Consider the following 23,024-nt stretch of genomic DNA (forward strand, 5'->3'; position numbering starts at 1 on the left):
GTATGTTCAACATTCACCTGTCCACGTGCATAACACTGCACTTTTTCAAATTGAACATCCTTTGCCAGTCACCAGCCCAATCCCCCAACACATCAAGATCCACCTGAAGCAGGCGAGCATCGTTTACAGTCCCAACATTCGCACAAGGCTTCGTAGACGCTTGCTCCTGCCATTCCTACTGTCTCATTTTGCAGTTGCTATCAGCTTGTCCAGTATTCAGTATCACTGGGAGACCGCAGACCCATGCTCCACTCCCCACTAGCTATACGTTTAAAAGCCTTGCATCCAACATGAATTTGTTGGTATCTTAAGCGAGGTCACAATTCTAAGTGTCACACCTCAAAGGTGTTTACAGAATGAAAAATCTACATTTGGCTCAAATACCCACTGGCCTTTAAATTTGGCTCCTTGACTCACATAAATGTGAACTGACTCAAAACCGGTTCCATTCACCAGACAGGCAGGAAAAGCTACCAATCAGCAACCAGCAGCAAACCAACCAAGTCACATGATTTTACTTCAAAGTTACCACTCATCAATTGGAATACAAAGGGGTGGAAGTTATGCTACCGTCATATAAAGCTCTGGTTAGACCCCATCTGGAGCACTGCGTTCAGTTCTGGGCACCGCACCCCAGGAGGAGGTGCAGCGCAGATTCACCAGAATTATACCAGGGTTAAAAGGGTTAAATAATGAGGTTAGGTTGCATAGACCAGGCTGGCATTCTCTTGAGTATAGAAGATTAAGAGGTGACCTAATTGATGTGTTTAAAATGATTAATGGAGTTGATAGGATAGATAGAGAGAAACCATTCCCTCTGGTGGGGGAGTCCAGAACAAGAGAGCATAACTTTAAAATTAGAGCTAGGCTCTTCAGGGGTGAAGACAGGAAGCACTTCTTCACACAATGGGTAGTGGAAATCTGGAATTCTCTCTATCAAAAATCTGTTGAGGCTGGGGGTCAATTGAAAATGTCAAAACTGAGATTGATAGATCTTTGCTAGGTAAGGGTATTAAGGGTTATGGAACCAAGGCGGGTAGATAGAGTTGAGGTACAGATCAGCCATGATCTAATTGAATGACAGAACAGGCTCGAGGGGCTGAATGGCCTCCTCCTGTTCCTATGTTCCTGTTGTTCCGGTTTTTCCTTCATCCCTACAGGGAAGCATGACCCCCTGACCTGTGCCTCCACAAAGGGAGGTTGTGAATTCAGCAGTGTGGGGGTAACACAGGAGTAAACCCCTGTCTGGGCACAATGGGGGGTGGCGTAATGGGCGATTTCAATGGGATGAAACTCGGGGAGGTGAAGGTGAAAATGACCCCTTGTTTTTTTTTTACTTTTTAAAATAATGGACAGACAATTTCTCATACACGCTCCTGATGGTTTAGTCTCCTCACTGGGAGCACAAATCAAAAGGTTGCTCTTACACTCTGTAAATATGATATACAATATAATAGCCAAACTAAAATTCAGACACACCTTCAACTTGTTAATGGAAATACTGGGACGTTCTGTTAATGGAGGTTAGAATATGACAGGCTACGTAAACACATTAGAAACCACCAACAATAAAAACATTGTTTATAACAGTTTGTTCTGATGAATAAATGGCCACAGATTTTCAAATTATACTGCATCCTTACCATGTATTTCTGATTAAGCCTCTGGGATGGTTTTCTACGTTAAAGGCGCAATATAAATGCAAGTTGTTGTTGTTTCGAATCTCCCTTCTCATATATGGTAAGGATGATTCTGCGCTCCCAAACCTCTGGTGAGGAGCCACGCTCTCAGGGACGATGGGTCAGAGATAAGGCTGCAACATTGTAGGCTCGACTCTCCAACTTCTGCGCGCCATACAGGTCTCCTCAGCATTGGGAGCGCAGGATTGCGCAATCACCCCCAGTAACTCCCAATGCTGGTGTGTTCTGGGGGTGTCAGGGTTACTTGACCATCGGGTCGCAGGTTTTAACGCCTGGCCAAAGTGCCACCGGCTTCGGGCAGATGAGCGCCTGGAGGAGGGGAGTGGGACCCTCAATGGAGGAATCGACATCGAAAGGCGGATAAGCCAATCCTTGAATTAGCCAATGAGCATCCACAACCTGCAGGAGGTGACCCAGCCGCAGCCAGTGTTGCCAACTCTGGTTGGACGCATTCCTAGAGGTTTCATCCCTAATCTCCCAACTACCCCGGCTCTGCACTCCCGCCATTGGTCGATTCGTCGCCCAACACGTCCATCCTGGTGCTGCTCCGCCTTCCCATGTGAATTGGGAAGTTAACAGACTCTTCATTACCCGATTGGATGATACTTAACTGTCAGTCAAACAGGCGTTTTTCCCCCATGTCCACAAACTAATAAACAAAAGTATTTAAAGAAAATTTAAAAAACCACAGTTTTTTTAATACCCCTATGATTTTTTTCCAGGGTTGCTTTCAGCAGTGTCCAGGAGATTAATTTTTAATCCCTGGAGACTCCAGGGCAATCCTGGAGGGTGGCAATGCTCAGCCGCAGTACAGAACAGGTCAACGAAAGAGCAAGGTGGACAGTCCCAAACACAGCACCAGGGATCAAGTCCCTGTTGTTAGAGGTGTGCAGGACAGTCACAGGAGCTCCGACCAGAGTCAGCCCAGGGTGCTGGTGACCAGTGCACTAGGTATGGAACAGGAAAGACAAAATGGAAGCAGCTGGTTATCTTATGTTGGAACATAGTCATCCGTTTTACAAGATGAACAGGACAATAGAACGCAACTTAAACGTGTTTTCATTTTTCAGTATGGATTCATTAACACCTGCCTGAAATCTCTGGTAGTGGAAAAGTTTGGAGAAGACACATGGGAGGCCTTGAGGTATGTACTAATAATTCTGTTGAGGACTTTGAAGCTGCTCTTTAATTGATATTGGGACAATTTTGACTTTGAATTCAATGAAAATCTAGAGAAATGCAGCTGATCTGACAGCACCCATTTCACACTATCGCCCAAAGTCAAAATTACCCCCATTCAGTGTAGACAAGCCTATTGTTGGCAATGAGACCCATTATTCACAGTTTGGAATTTTGGGCCAGTTTCTCATGAAAAAACCATGGAAATAAGTGATTTTAATTTGCATTTGTGGCCAGAAACTTGCCTGAAAGGGAGTCATGTTCCCAAACAGCCCCGCACTGGGCTGGCCGCCCACAGGGGAAGGAGAGGTGAGTTCAATGTGGGATGGGCAGTTGTTTTGCACAGATCATAAACAATGGCTAACTCATTAGCAACGTTTGGCCATTCAGGAAGGCATCGAATACCTTGGTGTTAAAAAACCTTTTAATCTCCGTGGGTCAGGAGAGAGAGAGGCTTTCAAACAAATCAGATCCCAAAAAGTCAGTCCAGCAGCGAAAGCCTGTGGAGGGAGTGAACCACTGTCGGACAGGACGCTACACTGGGCTTTTCAGTGAAGTTAAACGACCCACTGGAATGGCTATTTTTGTAACAGTATTCAGGCAGAAGTTGTACGGATTGTGCCAAGTAATGTCCATTATGCTGAGTGTTGTGCGGCTAAGGGGATCAAGGGACATGGGGAGAAGGCAGGGACAGGGTACTGAGTTTGGATGATCAGCCATGATCTCATTGAATGGTGGAGCAGGCTCGAGGGGCCGAATGGCCTACTCCTGCTCCTATCTTCTATGTTTCTATGGTTCTATGTTTTGCCTACTGACCTGCCTGGTGTTACCTCGGTCCGCCTTCAGCCAGACTGAAGAAGCTCATGTGTGAGACGTGGAAATCTGATCCAGATCACGCGGGAGTTTGATGGCCCTGTGTGGCTCGATTATGTCTGATTACACTCCTGTGAAGCGCCTTGGGACGTTTTACTACGTTAAAGGTGCTATATAATTACAAGTTGTTGTTGCTACACTCCCAGGTCCCACAACCGAGCAAGCAGATTCAGGGCCAGTGAGAGTCAACCTCCAACAACAACTACAACAACTTGCATTTCTATGGCACCTTAATGTAGAAAAACACACAAGCTTCACAGGAGCGTGATCAGACAAAAACGGATGCCAAGCCAAAGAAGGAGACATTAGGACAGGTGACTAAAAGCTTGGTCAAAGAAGTCGTCTTAAAGGAGGAGAGAGAGGGGAAGATGCACAGAGGGAATTCCAGAGCTTAGGGCCTAGGCAGTTGAAGGCACGGCTGCCGATGGTGGGGTGAAGGAAGTCGGGAATGCACAAGAGGCCAGAATTGGAGGAACACAAAGTTCTTGGAGGGCTGTAGGGCTGGAGGGGGCTACAGAGATAGCGAGGGATTTGAACACAGGATGAGAATCTTACATTTTGAGGTGTTTGGGAACCAGTAGGTCAGCGAGTATGGTAGCATAGTGGTAATGTTACTGGACTAGTAATCCAGTAGGCCAGGACTAATAATCCAGATCCACAAGTTCAAATCCCACCATGGCAGCTGGGGAAATTTAAATTCAGTTAACTAAATAAATCTGGAATAAAAAGCTAGTATCGGTAATGGTGACATAAACTTGTCTGGTTCACTAATGTCCTTTAGGGAAGGAACTCTGTCGCCCTATATGTGACTCCAGACCCACAGCAATGTGGTTGACTCTTAACTGCCCTCTGAAATGGCCTAGGAAGCCACTCTGTTGTATCAAACTGCTACGAAAAACAATAATAAGAATAAAACCAGATGGACCACCAGGCATCAACCTAGGCACCGGCTTCAGACACGACAAAGGCACACCCAGCCCAGTTGACCCTGCATAGTCCTCCTCACTAACATCTGGGGAGTTGTGCCAAAATTGGGAGAGCTGTCCCACAGACTAGTCATACTCACAGAATCCTACCTTTTAGCCAACATCCCAGAGTCTTCCATCACCATCCCTGGGTGTATCCACCGGCAGGACAGACCCACCAGGGGTGTCGGCACAGTGATTTAGAGTCGGGAGGGAGTGGCCCTGGGAGTCCTCAACATTGACCCTGGGACGTCATTGACTCATGAAGTCTCATGACAGCAGGTCAAACATGGCAAGCAAACCTCCTGCTGATTACCACCTACCGCCCTCCCTCAGCTGATGAATCAGTCCCCCTCCATGTGGAACACCACTTAGAAGAAGCACTGAGAGTAGCAAGGGCATAGAATGTACCCTGGGTGGGGGACTTCAATGTCCATCTGGGCCTACGACAGGTGGTGAGAGAACCAACATGAGGGAAAAACCTACTTTGACCTCATCCTCACCAATCTACCTGTCGCAGATGCATCTGTCCATGGCAGCATTGGTAGCAGTGACCACCGCACAGTCATTGTAGAGACGAAGTCCCGTCTTCACACATGCATGCTAAAAAGCGGAAGCAGCATGCGATAGACAGGGATAAGCAATCCCACAACCAACGGATCACATCAAAGCTCTGCAGTCCTGCCACATCCAGTCGTGAATGGTGGTGGACAATTAAACAACTAACAGGAGGAGGAGGCTCCATGAACATTCCCATCATAAATGATGGCGGAGCCCAGCACACGATTGCAAAAGACAAGGCTGAACCGTTTGCAATCATCTTCAGCCAGAAATGCCGAGTAAATGATCCATCTCGACCTCCTCCTGAGGTCCCCACCATCACAGAAGCCAGTCTTCAGCCAATTTGATTCACTCCACGTGATATCAAGAAACAGCTGAACGCACTGGATACAGCAAAGGCTATGAGCCCCGACAACATCCCGGCTGTCGTGCTGAAGACTTGTACTCCAGAACTAGCCGCGCCTCTAGCCAAGCTGTTCCAGTACAGCTACAACACTGGCATCTATCCGACAATGTGGAAAACTGCCCGGGTACGTCCTGTCCTCAAAAAGCAGAACAAATTCCTGCAGCAACCCCAGGACATCGCTGCAGGGGTTCCTCAGGGCAGTGTCTAAGGCCCAACCATCTTCAGCTGCTTCATCAATGACCTTCCGTTCACCATAAGGTCAGGAGTGGGGATGTTCGCTAATGATTGCACAGAAGAAGAAGAAGAAGGAGAAGAAGTTCAGTTCCATTTGCAGCTCCCCAGATCATGAAGCAGCCCAGGCTCAAATGCAGCAAGACCTGGACGACATTCAGGCTTGTGCTAATAAATGGCAAGTAAATTTCACGACATACAAGTGCCAGGCAATGACTATCTCCAACAAGAGAGAGGCTAACCACCGCCCCTTGACATTCAATGGCATTACCATCGCTGAATCCCCCACCATCAACATCCTGGGGGGGTCACCATTGACCAGAAACTTAACTGGACCAGCCACATAAATACTGCGGCTACAAGAGCAGGTCAGAGGCTGTGTATTCTGTGGCGTGTGTCTCACCTCCTGACTCCCCAAAGCCTTTCCACCATCTACAAGGCACAAGTCAGGAGTGTGATGGAATACTCTCCACTTGCCTGGATGAGTGCAGCTTCAACAACACTCAAGAAGCTCGACACAATCCAGGACAAAGCAGCCTGCTTGTTTGGCACCCCATCCATCACCTTAAACATTCACTCCCTCCACCACCGGCGTACCGTGGCTGCAGTGTGTACCATCTACAAGATGCACTGCAGCAACTCACCAAGGCTCCTTCGGCAGCACCTCCCAAACCCGCGACCTCTTCCACCTAGAAGGACAAGGGCAGCAGGTGCATGGGAACACCACCATCTCCAAGTTCCCCTCCAAGTCACACTCCCTCCCTAACAGCACTATGGTAGTACCTTCACGACGCGGACTACAGCGGTTCAAGAAGGCGGCTCACCACCACCTTCTCAAGGGCAGTTAGGGATGGGCAATAAATGCTGGCCTTGCCAGCGACGCCCACATCCTAGGAACGAATAAATGAAGAAAAAGCATACAGGGGTGATGGGTGAACGAATTAGGATACAGGCAACAGATTTTTGGATGAGCTGAAGTTTATGGAGGATTTGGGAGGCCAGCTAGGAGAACACTCGAATAGTCGAGTCTGGGGCCAGTGACAAAGTCATGGATGAGGGTTTCAGCAGCGGATGATGCCGTGTATTTGTAAGAGCAACTTACTGAATGTAGGACCTGTGCCCTTAGCGAACAGGAGCGACAGGACTGATAGGTTATTCAGGTTCCCTCATTTTGCATTCAGTGCTTGCTACCAATATCTTCTTTCCAAATAGTAAATCCAGCTGCAAATCCCCATAGTGATGTATTTTTGGGTGCGTTATATCTTTCTTGGCCCACAGGTTTTTTTAATTCATTCTCAGGATGTGGGCACCGCTGACAGGGATGGCATTTATTGCCCATTCTTAGTCACCTTGAGAAGGTGCTGCTGGGCCTTCTTCTTGGACCACTTGTAGGGGGTGGTGTGCGCCCACTCAGCTTCACCTCTGACTGTCTTTGAGCGGTTCGAATCGCTCCCACACCCCTGGGTTCTAGACACCGGACTTAGGTACAGGCGGCGATACAGAAAATCGAGTAGACAAGTGGTTTGGTGCAAGAAAACCAACATTTTATTAAAGGCAGAATAAAACACAATCTTATGAGAGGTGATCTTATTGAACCATATAAGATTGTGAAGGGATTGGATCGGGTGGATGCGGGGAGGATGTTCCCGATGATGGGTGAAACTAGAACTAGGGGGCATAGTCTTAGAATAAGGGACTGCTCTTTCAAAACTGAGATGAGGAGGAACTACTTCACTCAGAGGGTGGTAGGTCCATGGAATATGCTGCCCCAAAAAGCTGTAGAAGCTACATCATTACATAAATTTAAAACAGAAATAGACAGTTTCCTAGAAGTAAAGGGAATTAAGGGTTACGGGGAGCGGGCAGGAATTTAGACATAAGTCTAGGTTCGGATCGGTCATGGCCCTGTGGGTAGCGGAGCGGGCCCAGGGGCCGTGTAGCCTGATCCTGCTCCCATTTCGTGTGTCTAATTCTGTTAGATTCAGGAGATGGTTCTGTGATAGTGGATTGGCGGTTAGGATCAGATCAGCCATGATCTTATTGAATGGCGGAGCAGGCTCGAGGGGCCGATTGGCCTACTCCTGCTCCTATTTCTTATGTTCTTATGTTCTTAATTACTGATATGAATACAGGCATAAACAATCACACTTATATGGGAATGGGGAACACACGGCACATCGAGGGAAACAAATACATTAAAAATCCCCTTATCCTTATCCCACCCCTATACCTAACTAGATTAAGCTATGAGGGGCCAGGAATTCATGCTCACCAATGCGAAACCTGTTGCTTTAACTAGTGGGGTTTTGAGGTCCGCTCTTTCTGTCCTTTGGGGTATCCCATCGCCACGTGGTCTCAGGGCGCGGTGCTGAAGTTGTTTGTGCGAAGCACCCTCCTTTTCCTCAGCTAACGTCGTCGTCAGTCGCGATGGTTCTTCTTCTTCTTCCTCGGGCGGTCGTCGACGGTATTGCTGCGGTTGGGGGTCAGTTGGCGGGCTTTACCGTCTAATGATTTTGCTATCCAAGCTTCGAACGCCAGTTTATTCTTAAACTGGGCTATTATTGTCCATTGATTTTGCTACCCATCCTTCGAACGCCAGTTTATTCTCAGACTGGGCTATGACTCTGGGTTTTACTGTCCATGCATGTAACGCCAACTTATTCTTCAAACGCCAGCTTATAACTAGGCGTTTGTCCCCCAACGCGTCTTCCCGCTGCCCTTCTCTGCTCTTATCAGTTTACCGTATTCTTTGTCTCGTCTCGTCTTGTCTGCCTGTTTGTGGCCTGTGTGTCCTGTGTGCTTTCGAATCGGGTCCGTTCTCCTCCCGCGTTTGGCCCTGGTGTAATGGGCGTCCTTGGTGTTGAGCGGCACGGGGAGCGAGAAGAGAGCCCGCCATGAGGCCAGGGCATGAGAACGAGAGGCAGGAGGCCAAGGCCACAAGCAAGAGATAAGAGTCAAGAGAGCGATCACCACTGATGGGCCTACAATTATACCCGTTCTTCATTCTGTATCTGCGCGCCAAATCAGGTCAGTCCTTTGTCTAACTTTTGGCGGGCTCGTTAACAATGATTACAGCCATTTACTTTAACGACTTCTGGAGTGGTTATCTCCGTGTTTAATGGCCTCGATGTCCTGGTTGTTTGTCATTTATAAAACTTAATTGTCCCCATCCTGACTTGATGGCTACTGTGAGCTGTTACCGATTAAATATGCAGAAACCTGATGGCCTCGATTTAGGCCCATTCTAACTTGATCTGTTTCACGGCGAATGAATGCATATTCTGTGTTTGCTTTAGCTGTCTGGCTCCACAAAGTCTCTTTACAGATTCCTGCATTTTAAGTTTCATTTCGGGGCCTGCCTGTTTGCAGGGCCTTGCTTTTAAAATCCTGTCGGTTTTAGTCACAAGGTTACAGAAGCCATTTTGGGTACCCTGTTTTTTTTAATAACTTGTCCATACAGGGCCCCTTTATCCATAATTTTGGGGAATGCGGGAATTTTGAGAACCCTACGCACTGCAATTTATTCTTTATAGTAGTTTTATACAACTGAGTGACTTGCAGAGGGCAGTTAAGAGTCAACCACATTGGTGTTGGACTGGAGTCACGTATAAGCCATACTGTGTAAGGACAGCAGGTTTCCATCCCTAAAGGACATTAGTGAAACAGTTGGTGTTAACAACAATCCGACAGCTTCACGGTCGCTTTTACTGGCGCCAGCCTTTATTTCCAGATTATTTTTTTAAAACTGAATTCAAATTCTCAAACTGTCACAGTGGGATTTGAGCTCACTTTATCGGGATTATTAGTCCAGGCCTTTGTTGCATACAATACCAATCTGGGTCTCATGTTTCTGCCACGTTTTCTTCTCATTTTAAATTTTTGTTGCCTTGCAACATATTGGTTGCTAAGGAATACTTTAGCTAAGGAAACATTTGTTGCTATGACATTCAGGATATAAACAGATATCAAGCACAACTGAGTGACTGAGACAGCAACTAAACTGTAATGTGGAGGTGATTAAAGACATTGAATGGCACAGCAAGTTATAGAGGAACCAATCATTAATGGGGAGAAATTCCATTGTGCAATATTAACATTCAAATGCTTCAATGTATACTATCAGCCTGGATTTTGCGGTGGGTATGGTGGCGTATTCTCAGAGTATGCCGCCTTATCGCCTTTGAAATCTACCGTAAGTTCGGGATTCCCTAGTGCATGCGCAAATCCCGAACTTGCGGTCTGCCATCCACACGGCCCACGAGAAAGCTATTTCTGGCACAGAGTTCGACTGGACAGCAATTGCGTACGGAAAAGTCGCGGTTGATGCAAACAGGCACAGGGTCCGTTTGCATCAGCGTAAGGGGATACCTCAGGCATGTTTTTAAAAATGTAATCTCGGAAATTATACAGTTTAACTGTATCAAATGAGTTTTTCAATGTTTCTGCAAATATTAAAGTTTTAATTATGTCGAAAATTATCAAAAAATTAAATTTTTTGTGAAGTTGGCGGAATGAAGCTAATTAGGAATTAAATTCCAATCCTGTAAATTGTAATTAAATCTGATTACGGGACTCCATAACTTCTGATTATGGGATTCCCTTCTGAAATGATTAAAATCTAATTCTGTTTTGTGATTGGAGGACCAGGCCCATGTGATCCCAGGTACACTTCCGCACAGGCTGCGTCCCTGGGATCCGTGGGCCAATACGCTGCCCTCCGCCTCGTAGCGTCAGACCGCAAGTTTTTGCAGGAAGTCCGCCATCAGGTAGGTGCGGATCCCTTTCACAGGTCGGAGGAATTCTCCAGTGGTACACCGCCAACCACAATTTTTGGCCCATAAAATTCCATTGTCTGCTACTAATATAGGTATTAACCCTTCCTCCCAATGTTTAGGAAGTAAAATAAATGATGGCATAAGAACGAGAAAGTGAAATAAGCTCCAAGAATGAGAGTTGGACCGAAACACAAAGAAATTGATTGAAAATAAATTGAGAGAGTTGGAGATAAGGAAAAAAAAATTGGTTTCAGTGAAGATTACTTATGGTGATTTGAGATGTTCTTTGAGATGATGGAGCGAGATGGTCAGACCGAGAAGGAAGGAGATATTCTGGAGTGAGCACAGATCCTTCCCCATCACCAAACCACCGCCTTCTTTTGCAGCTCAGTATCAGAGACGTTGCAACAAATTCACACTGTTTGTAAATGTATTCATCTGGTAATTTAACATAGGTCCTTGCTGTAGGTGCGATACCGTGGCTGTTATCAGTTCCAATTACAAGCACAAAGATACGCAAATAGATGAATAGTACGGACACTGCTAAGGATTACAAGCTCTAGATTATGTTACTTCACTTCCTGTCTAAGAAAGAACTTGCATTTCTATGGCACCTTTCACAACCTCAGGATGCTCCAAAGCCAATTACGTACTTTTGAAGTGTAGTCACTGTTGTATTGTGGGAAGTGCAGCAGCCAGTTTGCACACAGCAAGCTCCCACAAACAGCAGTGAGGTTAATGACCAGATAATCTGTTTTTAGTGATGTTGGTTGAGGGATAAACATTGGCCCAGGACACCAGGAGAACTCCGCTGCTCTTCTTCGAATAATGTCTTGGGATCTTTTACATCCACCTGAGAGGGCAGTCGGGGTCTCAGTTTAGCGTCTCATCCAAAAGACGGCACATTCGACAGTGCTGCACTCCCTCGGTATTGCACTGAAGTGTCAGCCTAGGTTATGTGCCCAAGTCTCTGGAATGGGACTTGAATCCACAACCTTCTGATTCAGAAGCAAAAGTGTTACCCACTGAGCCATGGCTGACAATTAAAAGCAGCCTTAAAGTTTCTACCTCCTGATCAACCAGAGCTATGGATCCTGACCATCAGTAATTGCTGAAACTTGCACCATTGCCTCTGATACTTCCTTCCGTTGGTAGCAAAATAAGACTGCCATTGCGCCAGGACAGAGACTGTTTGTAGCAGCGTACCCAGTACAAACACAAGGCCTTCTTTCTCAACTGGTTCAAGCTAGCTGCTACACTGAAATACAGCCAGAAAATGGTGGACAGTACAATAGATCAATCAACTTCTGAAAGAAAAAAGGTAATATGTTGGGTGTAAACCATTCATCAGAACTGGCACCGGTCAGGCTCTTGTAGTCGCTGACCAACCTGTTGTGTACTTCCATCATTTCCTGTTTTACTTCCGATTCCCAGCATCCACAGTTTTCTTTTTATTTCCACTGTGCTGCTGGATTTTTCTTTCTTTCTGTTAGCTCTCCCTTCTCACAACCTAAAAAAACCTTTCTTTTCTCAGAGCACAAGCTGAGGTTCAGGACACGTTCATGACTTACCAGGTTTATGATGATGCTATCACACTGAGACTTCTCCAGGCAGCTTCTGAAATGCTCAGTAAGTAGGATTTGCTTAGACGTTACATTCAAAGTACAATGCCTGCGTGAATTGATACGTTTAAACGCACGATGCAGCACAATGCAATCAATGTCAGGTGCACACAAAGCTGTTTAAAAAGTAAAATTGAAAAGAGATAGAATAAAAAATCTGGAAGTTCCAACAATATAGAACATTTTACTGTGTAGAATAGTATTCCATGCAGAAAGATCGTTCCAATCAGTACCTTGGGTGCATTCCCTCTCCCTCACCCCCAAAAATAAATTATATATGTAAACTATTACTGTGACAACAGTAAGAACACTTTGTGCTGTTAAGTGGAAATTAACAATCTATAACAATGTGTAAGTTTCCTGAAGGCAAGCATTTATATCAAGCATGTGACTGATTAGAAGGTTCTGTGGAAAATCAATTAAACCAAAGTAATTCTGCAGAGCAGAGGCAAAGACTGGTTGCAATTGGAGCAGACCTGAGCAGAGTAGCAAGTAAGACAGTAATGCTTCTGTGTAAAGTATTGAGAGACAACCTTGTGACATGGGTTGGAAATTGGTTGGGAGACGGAGAGTAGGGATAAAGGGAATGTACAGGAAACTCTCTTTTAACCGGCACCTAAATAACCGGAAATCTCTGTTAACCGGCAAAATTCAGGAGTAGGTTCAGGTAAGTTTTACTTCATATTAGTGGCAGTTCCTGGATCTGTGGCTGTTTAACTGGGGTTCGTGCACTCGTTGCTAAGCAACAGGGACGCTTGGTCTGTGGCCGGAGTTCCTGCACATGTTGCTAAGCAACAGGGAAGCCTGGATTTGTTGCTGTGTCCGGAGCTCTCGTACCTTTTAAACTATACCTCTCTGTAATCCGGACTTTTTGATAAACCGGCACCACGCCGGTCCCGTTGGTGCCAGATAATAAAGAGTTTCCTGTACTCTGATTGGCGGGATATGACAAGTGGTGTTCCTCAAGGATCTGAACCGAGGCTTCATCTTTTCACCATATAAATCAATGACTTGAATGAAGGAATAGAAAGTTATATATCCAAGTTTGCAGATGATACTAAATTGGGAGGCATAGTATATTATGTAGATGGAACAGGAAGTTACAAAGGGACATAGACGGATTAAGTGAGTGGAAAAAACTATGGCAGATGGAATTCAATGTAGAGAAGTGTGAGGTAATTCACTTTGGATCCAAGAAAGACAAATCGTGATATTTTCTCAACGGTGAGAAACTAGGAGGAGCAAAGAGATTTGGGAGTCCATGTACACAAATCAATAAGAGCTAGTGGACAGGTACAAAAAGGAAGCAAAATGCTAATGGAATGTTGGCCTATATCTCAAGGTGGCTGGAATACAAAGGGGAGGATACTATGCTTCAGTTGTACAGAGCCTTGGTCAGACCCCATCTGGAGCACTGCATTCAGTTCTGGGCACCGCACCTCAGAAAAGTTATATTGGCCTTGGAGGGGATACAGCGCAAATTCACCAGCATGATACTGCAACTTAAAGGGTTAAATGATGAGGAAAGGCTGCTTAAACTTGGCTTGTATTCCCTTGAGTTTAGAAGGTTGAGGAGTGATCTGATCGAGGTGTTTAAATAATAAGAGGATTCAATAGGATAGATACAGTGAAACTATTTCCTCTGGTGGGGAATTCAGAACGAGGGGACACAATCTTAAAATTAGAGCCGGGCCATTTAGGAGTGAAATCAGGAGGCACTTCTTCACACAAAGGATAGAGGAAACCTGGAACTCTCTCCCCCGAAAGGCTGTGGATGCTAGGGGTCAATTGGAGCTTTCAAGACCGAGAGCGATAGGTTTTTGTTAGGTGAGGGTATCAAGGGATACGGGGCAAAGGCAGGTATATGGAGTTGAGGTACAGGTCAGTCATGATCTAATTGAATGGTGGAACAGGCTAGAGGGGCTGCGTGGCCTACTCCTGTTCCTATGTTCCTATGTTTTGGAAAAGCTGCAAAAAACTTTCGATGTTTTTAAGCTTAGTACATTTTAAGCGAACAAGTTTTCAAATAAAGTATGTGTTGGAGTATTTATGGTATGCAATATTGTGTATAAACTGTAATGTACTGATGGTAGTGTAGCAATATACAGGTATGTCATCCGCTGTATACAGGACATGGGTTATTCTGCAAATGAAAGTGCAATTCACAGCAGTGTGTATAACATGATACAATTGTGGGTCCCTGTCCTGCAGTATTGAATGGATTTACTACTTTATTTGTAAAACAAAATTCTTCCTCTGTAAATGTTACAAAGAATATAATAGAGACAGGATTGTATTTCAGGGCAGTTATTGAGATAATTTGGGGTGTGCGGGCCCACAATATCCTGCACAATGAACGCCAATGGTGTGCAGTCAGGGAATCAGCCCCAACACTGGTAAGCAGATTGAGCTTTGCTTTCGTGCCCTTTGTGCCTCTGAATTTGAGAGGGAAAAGTTCACTGGGATCCCTGCTCCGAACACCACTTGGTGACACCTGTTGGAAAGTGGGTGCTTGCCCAGGTTGGGCGAGGACAGGTTTGATTGCACCGCCCCCCATGGTCAAAAGGCCCTCTAAAACTCACCGTGAGTTACATACATGTGAGTTAACTACTAATTTACATACATGTGAATCACTGTCTTCGGAAGGGTGAAAATTGGCAAATAAAGACTTTTACCAACTCTGTAGGACACTACTAATTTACATACGGTTACCTACCAGTTTACATACATGTGTATTACCTATTAATTTACATACACGTGGGCTACCTGCTAATTTACATACACGTGGGTTACCTACCAATTTACATACATGTGGGTTACCTACTAATTTACATACATGTGGGTTACCTACTAATTTACATACATGTGTATTACCTACTAATTTACATACATGTGGGTTACCTACTAATTTACATACATGTGTATTACCTACTAATTTACATACAAGTGGGTTACCTGCTAATTTACATACACGTGGGTTACCTACCCATTTACATACAGGTGGGTTACCTACTAATTTACATGCATGTGTATTACCCACTAATTTACATACATGTGTATTACCTACTAATTTACATACACGTGGGTTACCTACTAATTTACATACACGTGGGTTACCTACTAATTTACATACACGTGGGTTACCTGCTAATTTACATACACGTGGGTTACCTACTAATTTATATACAGCCATATAAATACTGTGGCTACAAGAGCAGGCCAGAGGCTGGGAATTCTGCGGCGATTGTCTCACCTCCTGACTCCCCAAAGCCTTTCCACCATCTACAAGGCACAAGTCAGGAGTGTGATGGAATACTCTCCACTTGCCTGGATGAGTGCAGCTCCAACAACACTCAAGAAGCTCGACACCATTCAGGATAAAGCAGCCCGCTTGATTGGCACTCCATCCACCACCTTCAACATTCACTCCCTCCACCACCGGCGCACTGTGGCTGCAGTGTGTACCATCTACAAGATGCACTGCAGCAACTCACCAAAGCTCCTTCAACAGCACCTTCCAAACCCGCGACCTCTACCACTTAGAAGGACAAGGACAGCAGACGCATGGGAACATCACCACCTACAAGTTCCCCTCCAAGCCACACACCATCCTGACTTGGACCTGTATCGCCGTTCCTTCACTGTTGCTGGGCCAAAATCCTGGAACTCCCTTCCTAACAGCATTGTGGGTGTACCTACACCATATGGACTGCAGCGGTTCAAGAAGGCGGCTCACCACCATCTTCTCAAGGGCAATTAGGGATGGGCACTAAATGCAGGCCTAGCCAGCGACGCCCACATCCCATCAATGAATTTTTAAAAAATTACCCACTAATTTACATACATGTGGGTTACCTACTAATTTACATACATGTGGGTTTTACTCATTTGCGTATGTGAATTGCATGCTAATTTATATGCTTGCCCATTGCCTACTAATTTATATCCATGTGAGTGTCTACCAATTCACATACATTAGTTTAGCTTCCCAGTCATTTGATCCTCTCTGGTAGGTACTTGCAGTACTCAGATATAATTAGGAGTATAGAAGTGTCACCTCCCCGGGGCACTGGAAAGTCACAGTTTGGGAAAGAATAGTTAATTGTTGTACCAACAACTGTACTACCAATTAATTCATATAACAACTCTCAGTGAGATTCCGCTGTATTCATTGGGCTGTGTTAGAACAAGAAACCCTCGGTGATTTTCTCAAAACTGGAAATATTAAGTGCTAACTTGTGTAGTTTATCAATAACTAGCTATCAGGACGCCTCACTCAACACGACTAACTGAATTGTGTTCTCCTGCCGCACAGATATGTCTGATGCAGCTGTTCTGAAACTCTTTGGAGGATACTTTTTCACTTTCTGCAAGGTGTCCGGGTATGACAGGATGCTGCGCACATTGGGAGGATCGCTGATGGAATTTATCGAAAACTTAGATGCCCTTCACAGTTACCTGGCCCTGTCGTATCAGGTAATGCACCTCTCCTTAACTGTTGAAAAAAACACTACACTTTATAAATGAGACTAGGCTATCGAAACTGTAGTGATACAGTTTTACCAGTAATTAATTGTAACTGTTTTACTTTTATTATAATTATATTATTTTTAGATTTAAAACAGACATGTACAAATTAAAGAACGGTGAGACTACTGTAGTGGAAGAAAGACTTGCATTTCTATAGCGCCTTTCACAACCTCAGGACCTTCCAAAAGCACTTTACATTAAAGAAGTATTTTTGAAGTGTAGTCCTGTTGTAATGTAGGAAATGCGGCAGCCAATTTGTGCACAGCAAGCTCCCACAAACATTAATGAGATAAATGACTAAATAATCTGTTTTAGCAATGCAGGGAGATCTCGCCGGTTCTTCTTCGAAATAGTGCTGTGGGATCTTTTCCATCCACCCGAGAGGACAGACAGGGCCTCGGTTCAACATCTCATCCAAAAGATAGCACCTCCGATAGTGCAGCACTCCCTCAGTCCTGGATTATGGGCTCAAGTCTCTGGAGTTGGACTTGTACCCATGACCTTCTGACTCAGAGGTGAGAGTGCTGCCACTGAGCCACAGCTGACAAGAAGGAATAGACAACAGAGTTCAATTAATAATCAAAACAGAAAATGCTGGAAACACTCAGCAGGCCAAGCAGCATCTGTGAAGAGAGAAACAGAGTTAATGTTTCAGGTTGATGACCTTTCATCAGAACTGGAAGTTGTTCGGGATGAACAGCTTTTAAGCAAGTACAGAGCCAGGGAAAAGGAGGGGGCAGAGAAAGAACAAAGGGGCCAGTGAGTAATAGCGTGGCGGGCAGGAGTAATTAAAAGACAAAAGGGATGATGGTGCAAGGCAAAAGGAGGTGATAATGAGGTAAGAAACAAAAGGTGGGTCCAGTGGAGGTGTAAATGGTTACTGCAGAATAGCAGAGGGGGAGGGGTGCATGGGAAATCTGGGAAAGAGGAGAAGGCTGGCGAGGCCCAGGAATGTGGTGGAGAAAGGTAGGTAAACCCCAGGGGTGCTGACCACCCCACCGGCCTGGGGGTCCCCACCCCAAGACCCAGCCCAGGTTCAGTTAATACTTAAATAGAATTATTCTACCTACTGCGTGGAATCTGAAATTAAATTTGATTTTCAGTTTAATAACATAACTAGGACAAGTTCAGTAATGTTGCTTAGTTTACAGATTAATTTATTGAGCATATTTGACACTTCCTCTGGTCCCCCACCGCTCCCCCCACTCTCTCCCCCCACAATCTCTCCCCCCCCCACGATCTCTCCCCTCCTCCCACAATCTCTCCGCTCCCCCTGCAATCTCTCCCCTCCCCCCACCCCCGCAATCTCTCCCCCCACGATCTCTCCGCTCCCCCCACCCCCGCAATCTCTCCCCCACGATCTCTCCTCTCCCCTCACCCCCCGCGATCTGCACCCCTCACCCCCCCACCCCACCACCACTGGACCTATCTGCTCCGCAGCTGTGGCACTATGCCGCAGGATTTCCCGCCCGACAGGAAGCCAGCCTGTCAATCAGCTTGTCAACCAGCCTGTCAACCAGCCTGTCAATCAGCTTGTCAACCAGCCTGTCAACCAGCCTGTCAATCAACTTGTCAATCAGCTTGTCAACCAGCCTGTCAATCAGCTTGTCAACCAGCCTGTCAACCAGCCTGTCAATCAGCTTGTCAATCAGCCTGTCAATCAGCCTGTCAGTCAGCTTGTCAACCAAACTGTCAATCAGCTTGTCAACCAGCCTGTCAATCAGCCTGTCAACCAAACTGTCAATCAGCTTGTCAACCAGCCTGTCAGTCAGCTTGTCAGTCAGCTTGTCAATCAGCCTGTCAATCAGCCTGTCAATCAGCCTGTCAATCAGCCTGTCAATCAGCCTGTCAATCAGCTTGTCAGTCAGCTTGTCAACCAGCCTGTCAATCAGCCTGTCAATCAGCTTGTCAACCTGGAGAAAAAAATTAAAAACACGCCCTGGAGTTAGAACTGCCGGGCGTTCAGGAAAACCTGTACTTCTGGATTTCCCAACTGTAAATCCTCCCTCCCGCTCTGAACTCGTGTCTCAGTAAATATCGGGGTTATATGGTAGGCTGAGTGAGACAGACCCAGAGTTTAGCTCATTGTTAGCTTCATTGACTGACGTTGATGGAGCCACAATCCCTACAGGGCTTTTAACACAACCTTTCTTCAGCTATGACCCCCTCCACTGTCTATAAATGGTCACACTGCTTGTCCGACATCCAGTACTGGATGAGCAGAAATTTCCTCCAACTAAATATTGGGAAGACCGAAGCCATTGTCTTCGGTCCCCGCCAAAAACTGCATTCCGTAACCACCGACTCCATCCCTCTCCCTGACAACTGCCTGAGGCTGAACCACACTGTTCGCAACCTTGGTGTTATATTTGACCCCGAGATGACCTTTTAACCACATATCCATGCCATCACCAAGACTGCCTATCTCCACCTCTGTAACATCGACCAACTCCTGCTCTGCCTCAGCTCATCTGCTGCTGAAACCCTTACCCAGGCCTTTGTTACCTCCTGGCCAGCCTCCCATCTTCTACCATCCATAAACCTGAGATCATCCAAAACTTTGCTGCCCGTATCCTAACTTGCACCAAGTCCTGTTCACCCATCACTCCTGTGCTCGCTGACCTCTCGGTTAAGCACATCTCGATTTTAAAATTCTCATCCTTGTTTTCAATCCCTACATGGCCTCACCCCTCCCTATCTCTGTAATCTCCTCCAGCCCCACAACCCTCCGAGATAGTCGCGCTCCTCTAATTCTGGCCTCTTGAGCATCCCAGATTTTAATCGCTTCACCATTGGTGGCTGTGCCTTCTGTTGCCTAGGCCCTAAGCTCTGGAATTCCTTGCCTAAACCTCTCCATCTTGCTACCTCTCTTTCCTCCTTTAAGATGCTCTTTAAACCTACCTCTTTGACCAAGCTTTTGGTCACCTGCCCTAATATATCATTTTGTAGCTCGGTGTTAAATTTTGTTTTATAATGCTCCTGTGAAGCACCTTAGGATGCTTTACTACGTTAAAGGCGCTATATAAATACAAGTTGTTGGTGTTGTTATACTGAGATGGCCCAACCTGAGTCCCTGTCACAGGAAAGCAATTTAATAATGAGCAGCAGTGAGTACCAGTTCTAGCGCCGTCCCCATAGCCTTGTAAGGAAGGAAGTCGGAAGAAGGAGAAAGTGATCATGTGACCTAAAATGTTAGGCACTAAATTAGATGACATTGAAGCCTGAGAAAAGTTCACTTAAGTGATTAATAGGAAGAATTTTCCTTCTCATTCACAGTCAGTGAGCTGGGGAACATTCTACAGGTAGAGAGTGCTTAACATCAACAGATATATTTTCAACAGATGAGTTAAAGAGTGGCCAGTTTGGCGTGAGTATAAAACAGTAAAGCGGTTTTTACACCAAGGAGCATAGGAAAGTACAGGTCTGGAAAAGACTATGTAGTCTAACTGGCCAGTCCCACTGATTATTACCTCCCCATCGCTCCCTACCTCATAGGACAAATGTGAGAAGTCACACAACACCAGGTTATAGTCCAACAGCTTTATTTGAAATCACAAGCTTTCGGAGTGCTGCTCCTTCGTCAGGTGAAGTGAAGAGATGCATATAGGCACAGCATATATAGTCAGAGAACACTGCCAGATGATTACAGGTAATCTTTCTACCTGTAATCATCTGGCCGTATTCTCTGACTATATATGCTGTGCCTATATGCATCTCTTCACTTCACCTGACGAAGGAGCAGCGCTCCGAAAGCTTGTGATTTCAAATAAAGCTGTTGGACTATAACCTGGTGTTGTGTGACTTCTCACATTTGTGCACCCCAGTCCAACACCGGCATCTCCACATCATCCCTCATAGGAAAGTAGGAACAGGAGGAGGCTATTCATCCCTTTGAGCATGTTTCGCTATTCAATTAGACCATGGCTGATCTGTACCTAAACTCCATTTTCCAGCCTTTACTCCATTTCCTTTGATATCCTTACCCAACAAAAATCTATCGACCTCACTCTTGAAAGGTCCAATTGACCCCCAGCATCTACAGCCTTTTTGGGGAGAGAGTTCCAGGTTTCCACCACCCTTTGTGTGAAAAGTGCCTCCTGATTTCACTCCTAAATGTCCCGGCTCTAATTTTAAGATTGTGCCCCCTCGTTCTGGATTCCCCCACTACAGGAAATAATTTCTCTCTCTCTAGCCTATCGAATCCTTTTATTATTTTAAACACCTCAATTAGATCACCTCTCAATCTCTATACTCAAAGGAAGATAAGATTGATACCTCAAGTATCTGTATAATTCTGTCAGCCTCCCTGGGCAGTTCAGTGCACATCTTCACCATCATCTACCTCCACCTTCTCACTGACATAAGCAACCAACAGAAAATATATCAACTGATGTTGACCAGCCTGTAGGATGGTATTGCCGCTCCATGTTGTCTCTGAATGAGAAGGAATGATTTACTTGTGATGAAACTATCAAACCACATTAATAAAACTATAATATATTGCTTTTAAAATGGTTACATTCCATATCATACAGAAATAATATAACGGTGAAATTTCACAGGGATCTTCGTCAAACCAAGAAAAGTATCAATTTGTGGCAAGTTAATGACATAAAGCAAAGTAAGTGCCTTGAATACATTAACATAGCACCTTATCACATCTGTGAGGAGAGGACTGCAGTGGTTCAAGGAGCAGGCCCACCACAACCTTCCTGGAGTGGCCAATGACCAGCACCACACACCTCCCAAGGTTTACATTAAAAAAAATGTCTCAAAGTGCGTCACGCACAGCAAGATCTCATCAATAGCAGGAAGATGAATGTCCGGTTAATCTGTTCTGGTGTCCTGGCCAACATTTATTTCTCAACCAATGCTATTAAAACAGATGATCTGGTCATTTATCTCGTTGCTGTTTGTGGCACCTTGCTGTGGTTAAATTGGTGAAGCCCATTTGCCTACATTACAACAGTGACTACATCAAAAAAAGCATTCCATTGGCTGTGAAGTGCTTTGGGACGTCCTGAAGATGTAAATGCAAGTTCTTTCTTTCCTTCTATTTAAGGGGAAAGTAGACATAGGAAGCAGGAGGCAGACATGGCTATGAGGAGGTGGGGGAGCAGGGCAGCCGGAGTAGTTGTGGATTGCTATAACAAAGGACCATCACAGACACGATGGGCCGAATGGTCTTCTTCAGGGCTGTAAATATCAATGCTTCGTTGGTACATTAAGGCACAGGGGGTGGTAATTCTCCGCCTTCATACAGTCAACGGAATGCCTCGCCTGGCGGTAGCACAGATAGAATCATAGGGCTAAAAATTCAGTTTGGGGCGCCCAGCTCGCCTGGGCGCCAGAATTACCGCTGCGCGCGGAGCCACTTGCGCCATCGGGATATTCAGTTTCAGCGCCCCAAATGGAAGCCGGCCGCTAAACAAGGCTTTAGGCGCCCCGCTTGGGGCGCTGAAACTGAATTTCGGCGCGCAAAGTGCCGCAGCGCCACACGCTGCGGCACAGCAGGCTGCGGTACTGCAGGCCTTCCTCCCCCTGTTAAGGGGGAGGTGCCTGCAACAGCGCGATCCCCGCTCGCGAGTGCCGGCAAATGAGTCCGGCACCAAGGAGAAGCGCCGGGCTCTCAGGAAACAGCCGGCAATGCCGCGGGGGGGGGGGGGGGTGTAGGAGGCCGGGGACGGAGGTGCGGGCAGGCGGCCGCCGAAAAACCGTCCGGCCGCACCTCCACCTTAACTCGCCCCACTACCGCCACAGGTAGGCCCCTGTGTACCGGTCGCTATTTGCGGCCGGCGCGGAGGAGGCGGCTGCGACCTAATATGGCGCTTGGGGCGGTAGCGGGGCGCTGTGCACACCGATGACATCATCGGTGGCAGCGCAGCGCTACAGGCAAACACCGCCATTAGCGCCCCGCTAAATATCGCGGTGGTTGTGGCCAGAGGCGCAAAAGCCCTCTTTGGGCGCAAACTGGTGGCGCAGGCCACTGAATTTCTAGGCCATAGACTCTTACAGCGAAGAAGGAGGCCATTTAGCCCAGCGTGCCTGTGTCGACTCTTTGAAAGAGCTGTCCAATTACTCCCACTCCCCCGCTCTTTCCCCGTAGCCCTGCAATCTTTTCCTTTTCAAGTCCCTATTGAATCTACTTCCGGACTCTCTAACCAGAGCACAAAGTCAAAAGA

The 23,024-nt window shown here is 46.1% G+C and overlaps 1 protein-coding gene across 1 annotated transcript in view; it reads left to right on the top strand.

Annotated features, from left to right (window-relative positions):
• The first annotated feature begins 1,254 nt into the window (after nt 1-1,254).
• LOC147107394 (guanylate cyclase soluble subunit beta-2-like) overlaps nt 1,255-23,024 on the top strand; it is a 78,604-nt gene continuing 56,834 nt past the window's right edge. Inside the window, exons 1-4 of the mRNA XM_086007385.1 lie at nt 1,255-1,308; nt 2,771-2,844; nt 12,225-12,319; nt 16,628-16,788. Coding sequence (XP_085863511.1) covers nt 1,255-1,308; nt 2,771-2,844; nt 12,225-12,319; nt 16,628-16,788 — 384 coding nt within the window. The remainder of the gene's footprint in view (nt 1,309-2,770; nt 2,845-12,224; nt 12,320-16,627; nt 16,789-23,024) is intronic.

The sequence above is a fragment of the Somniosus microcephalus genome, chromosome 14 (assembly GCF_052327205.1).
Source record: "Somniosus microcephalus isolate GS21.2 chromosome 14, FLI_Smic_1.0, whole genome shotgun sequence".
Taxonomy (NCBI): domain Eukaryota; kingdom Metazoa; phylum Chordata; class Chondrichthyes; order Squaliformes; family Somniosidae; genus Somniosus; species Somniosus microcephalus.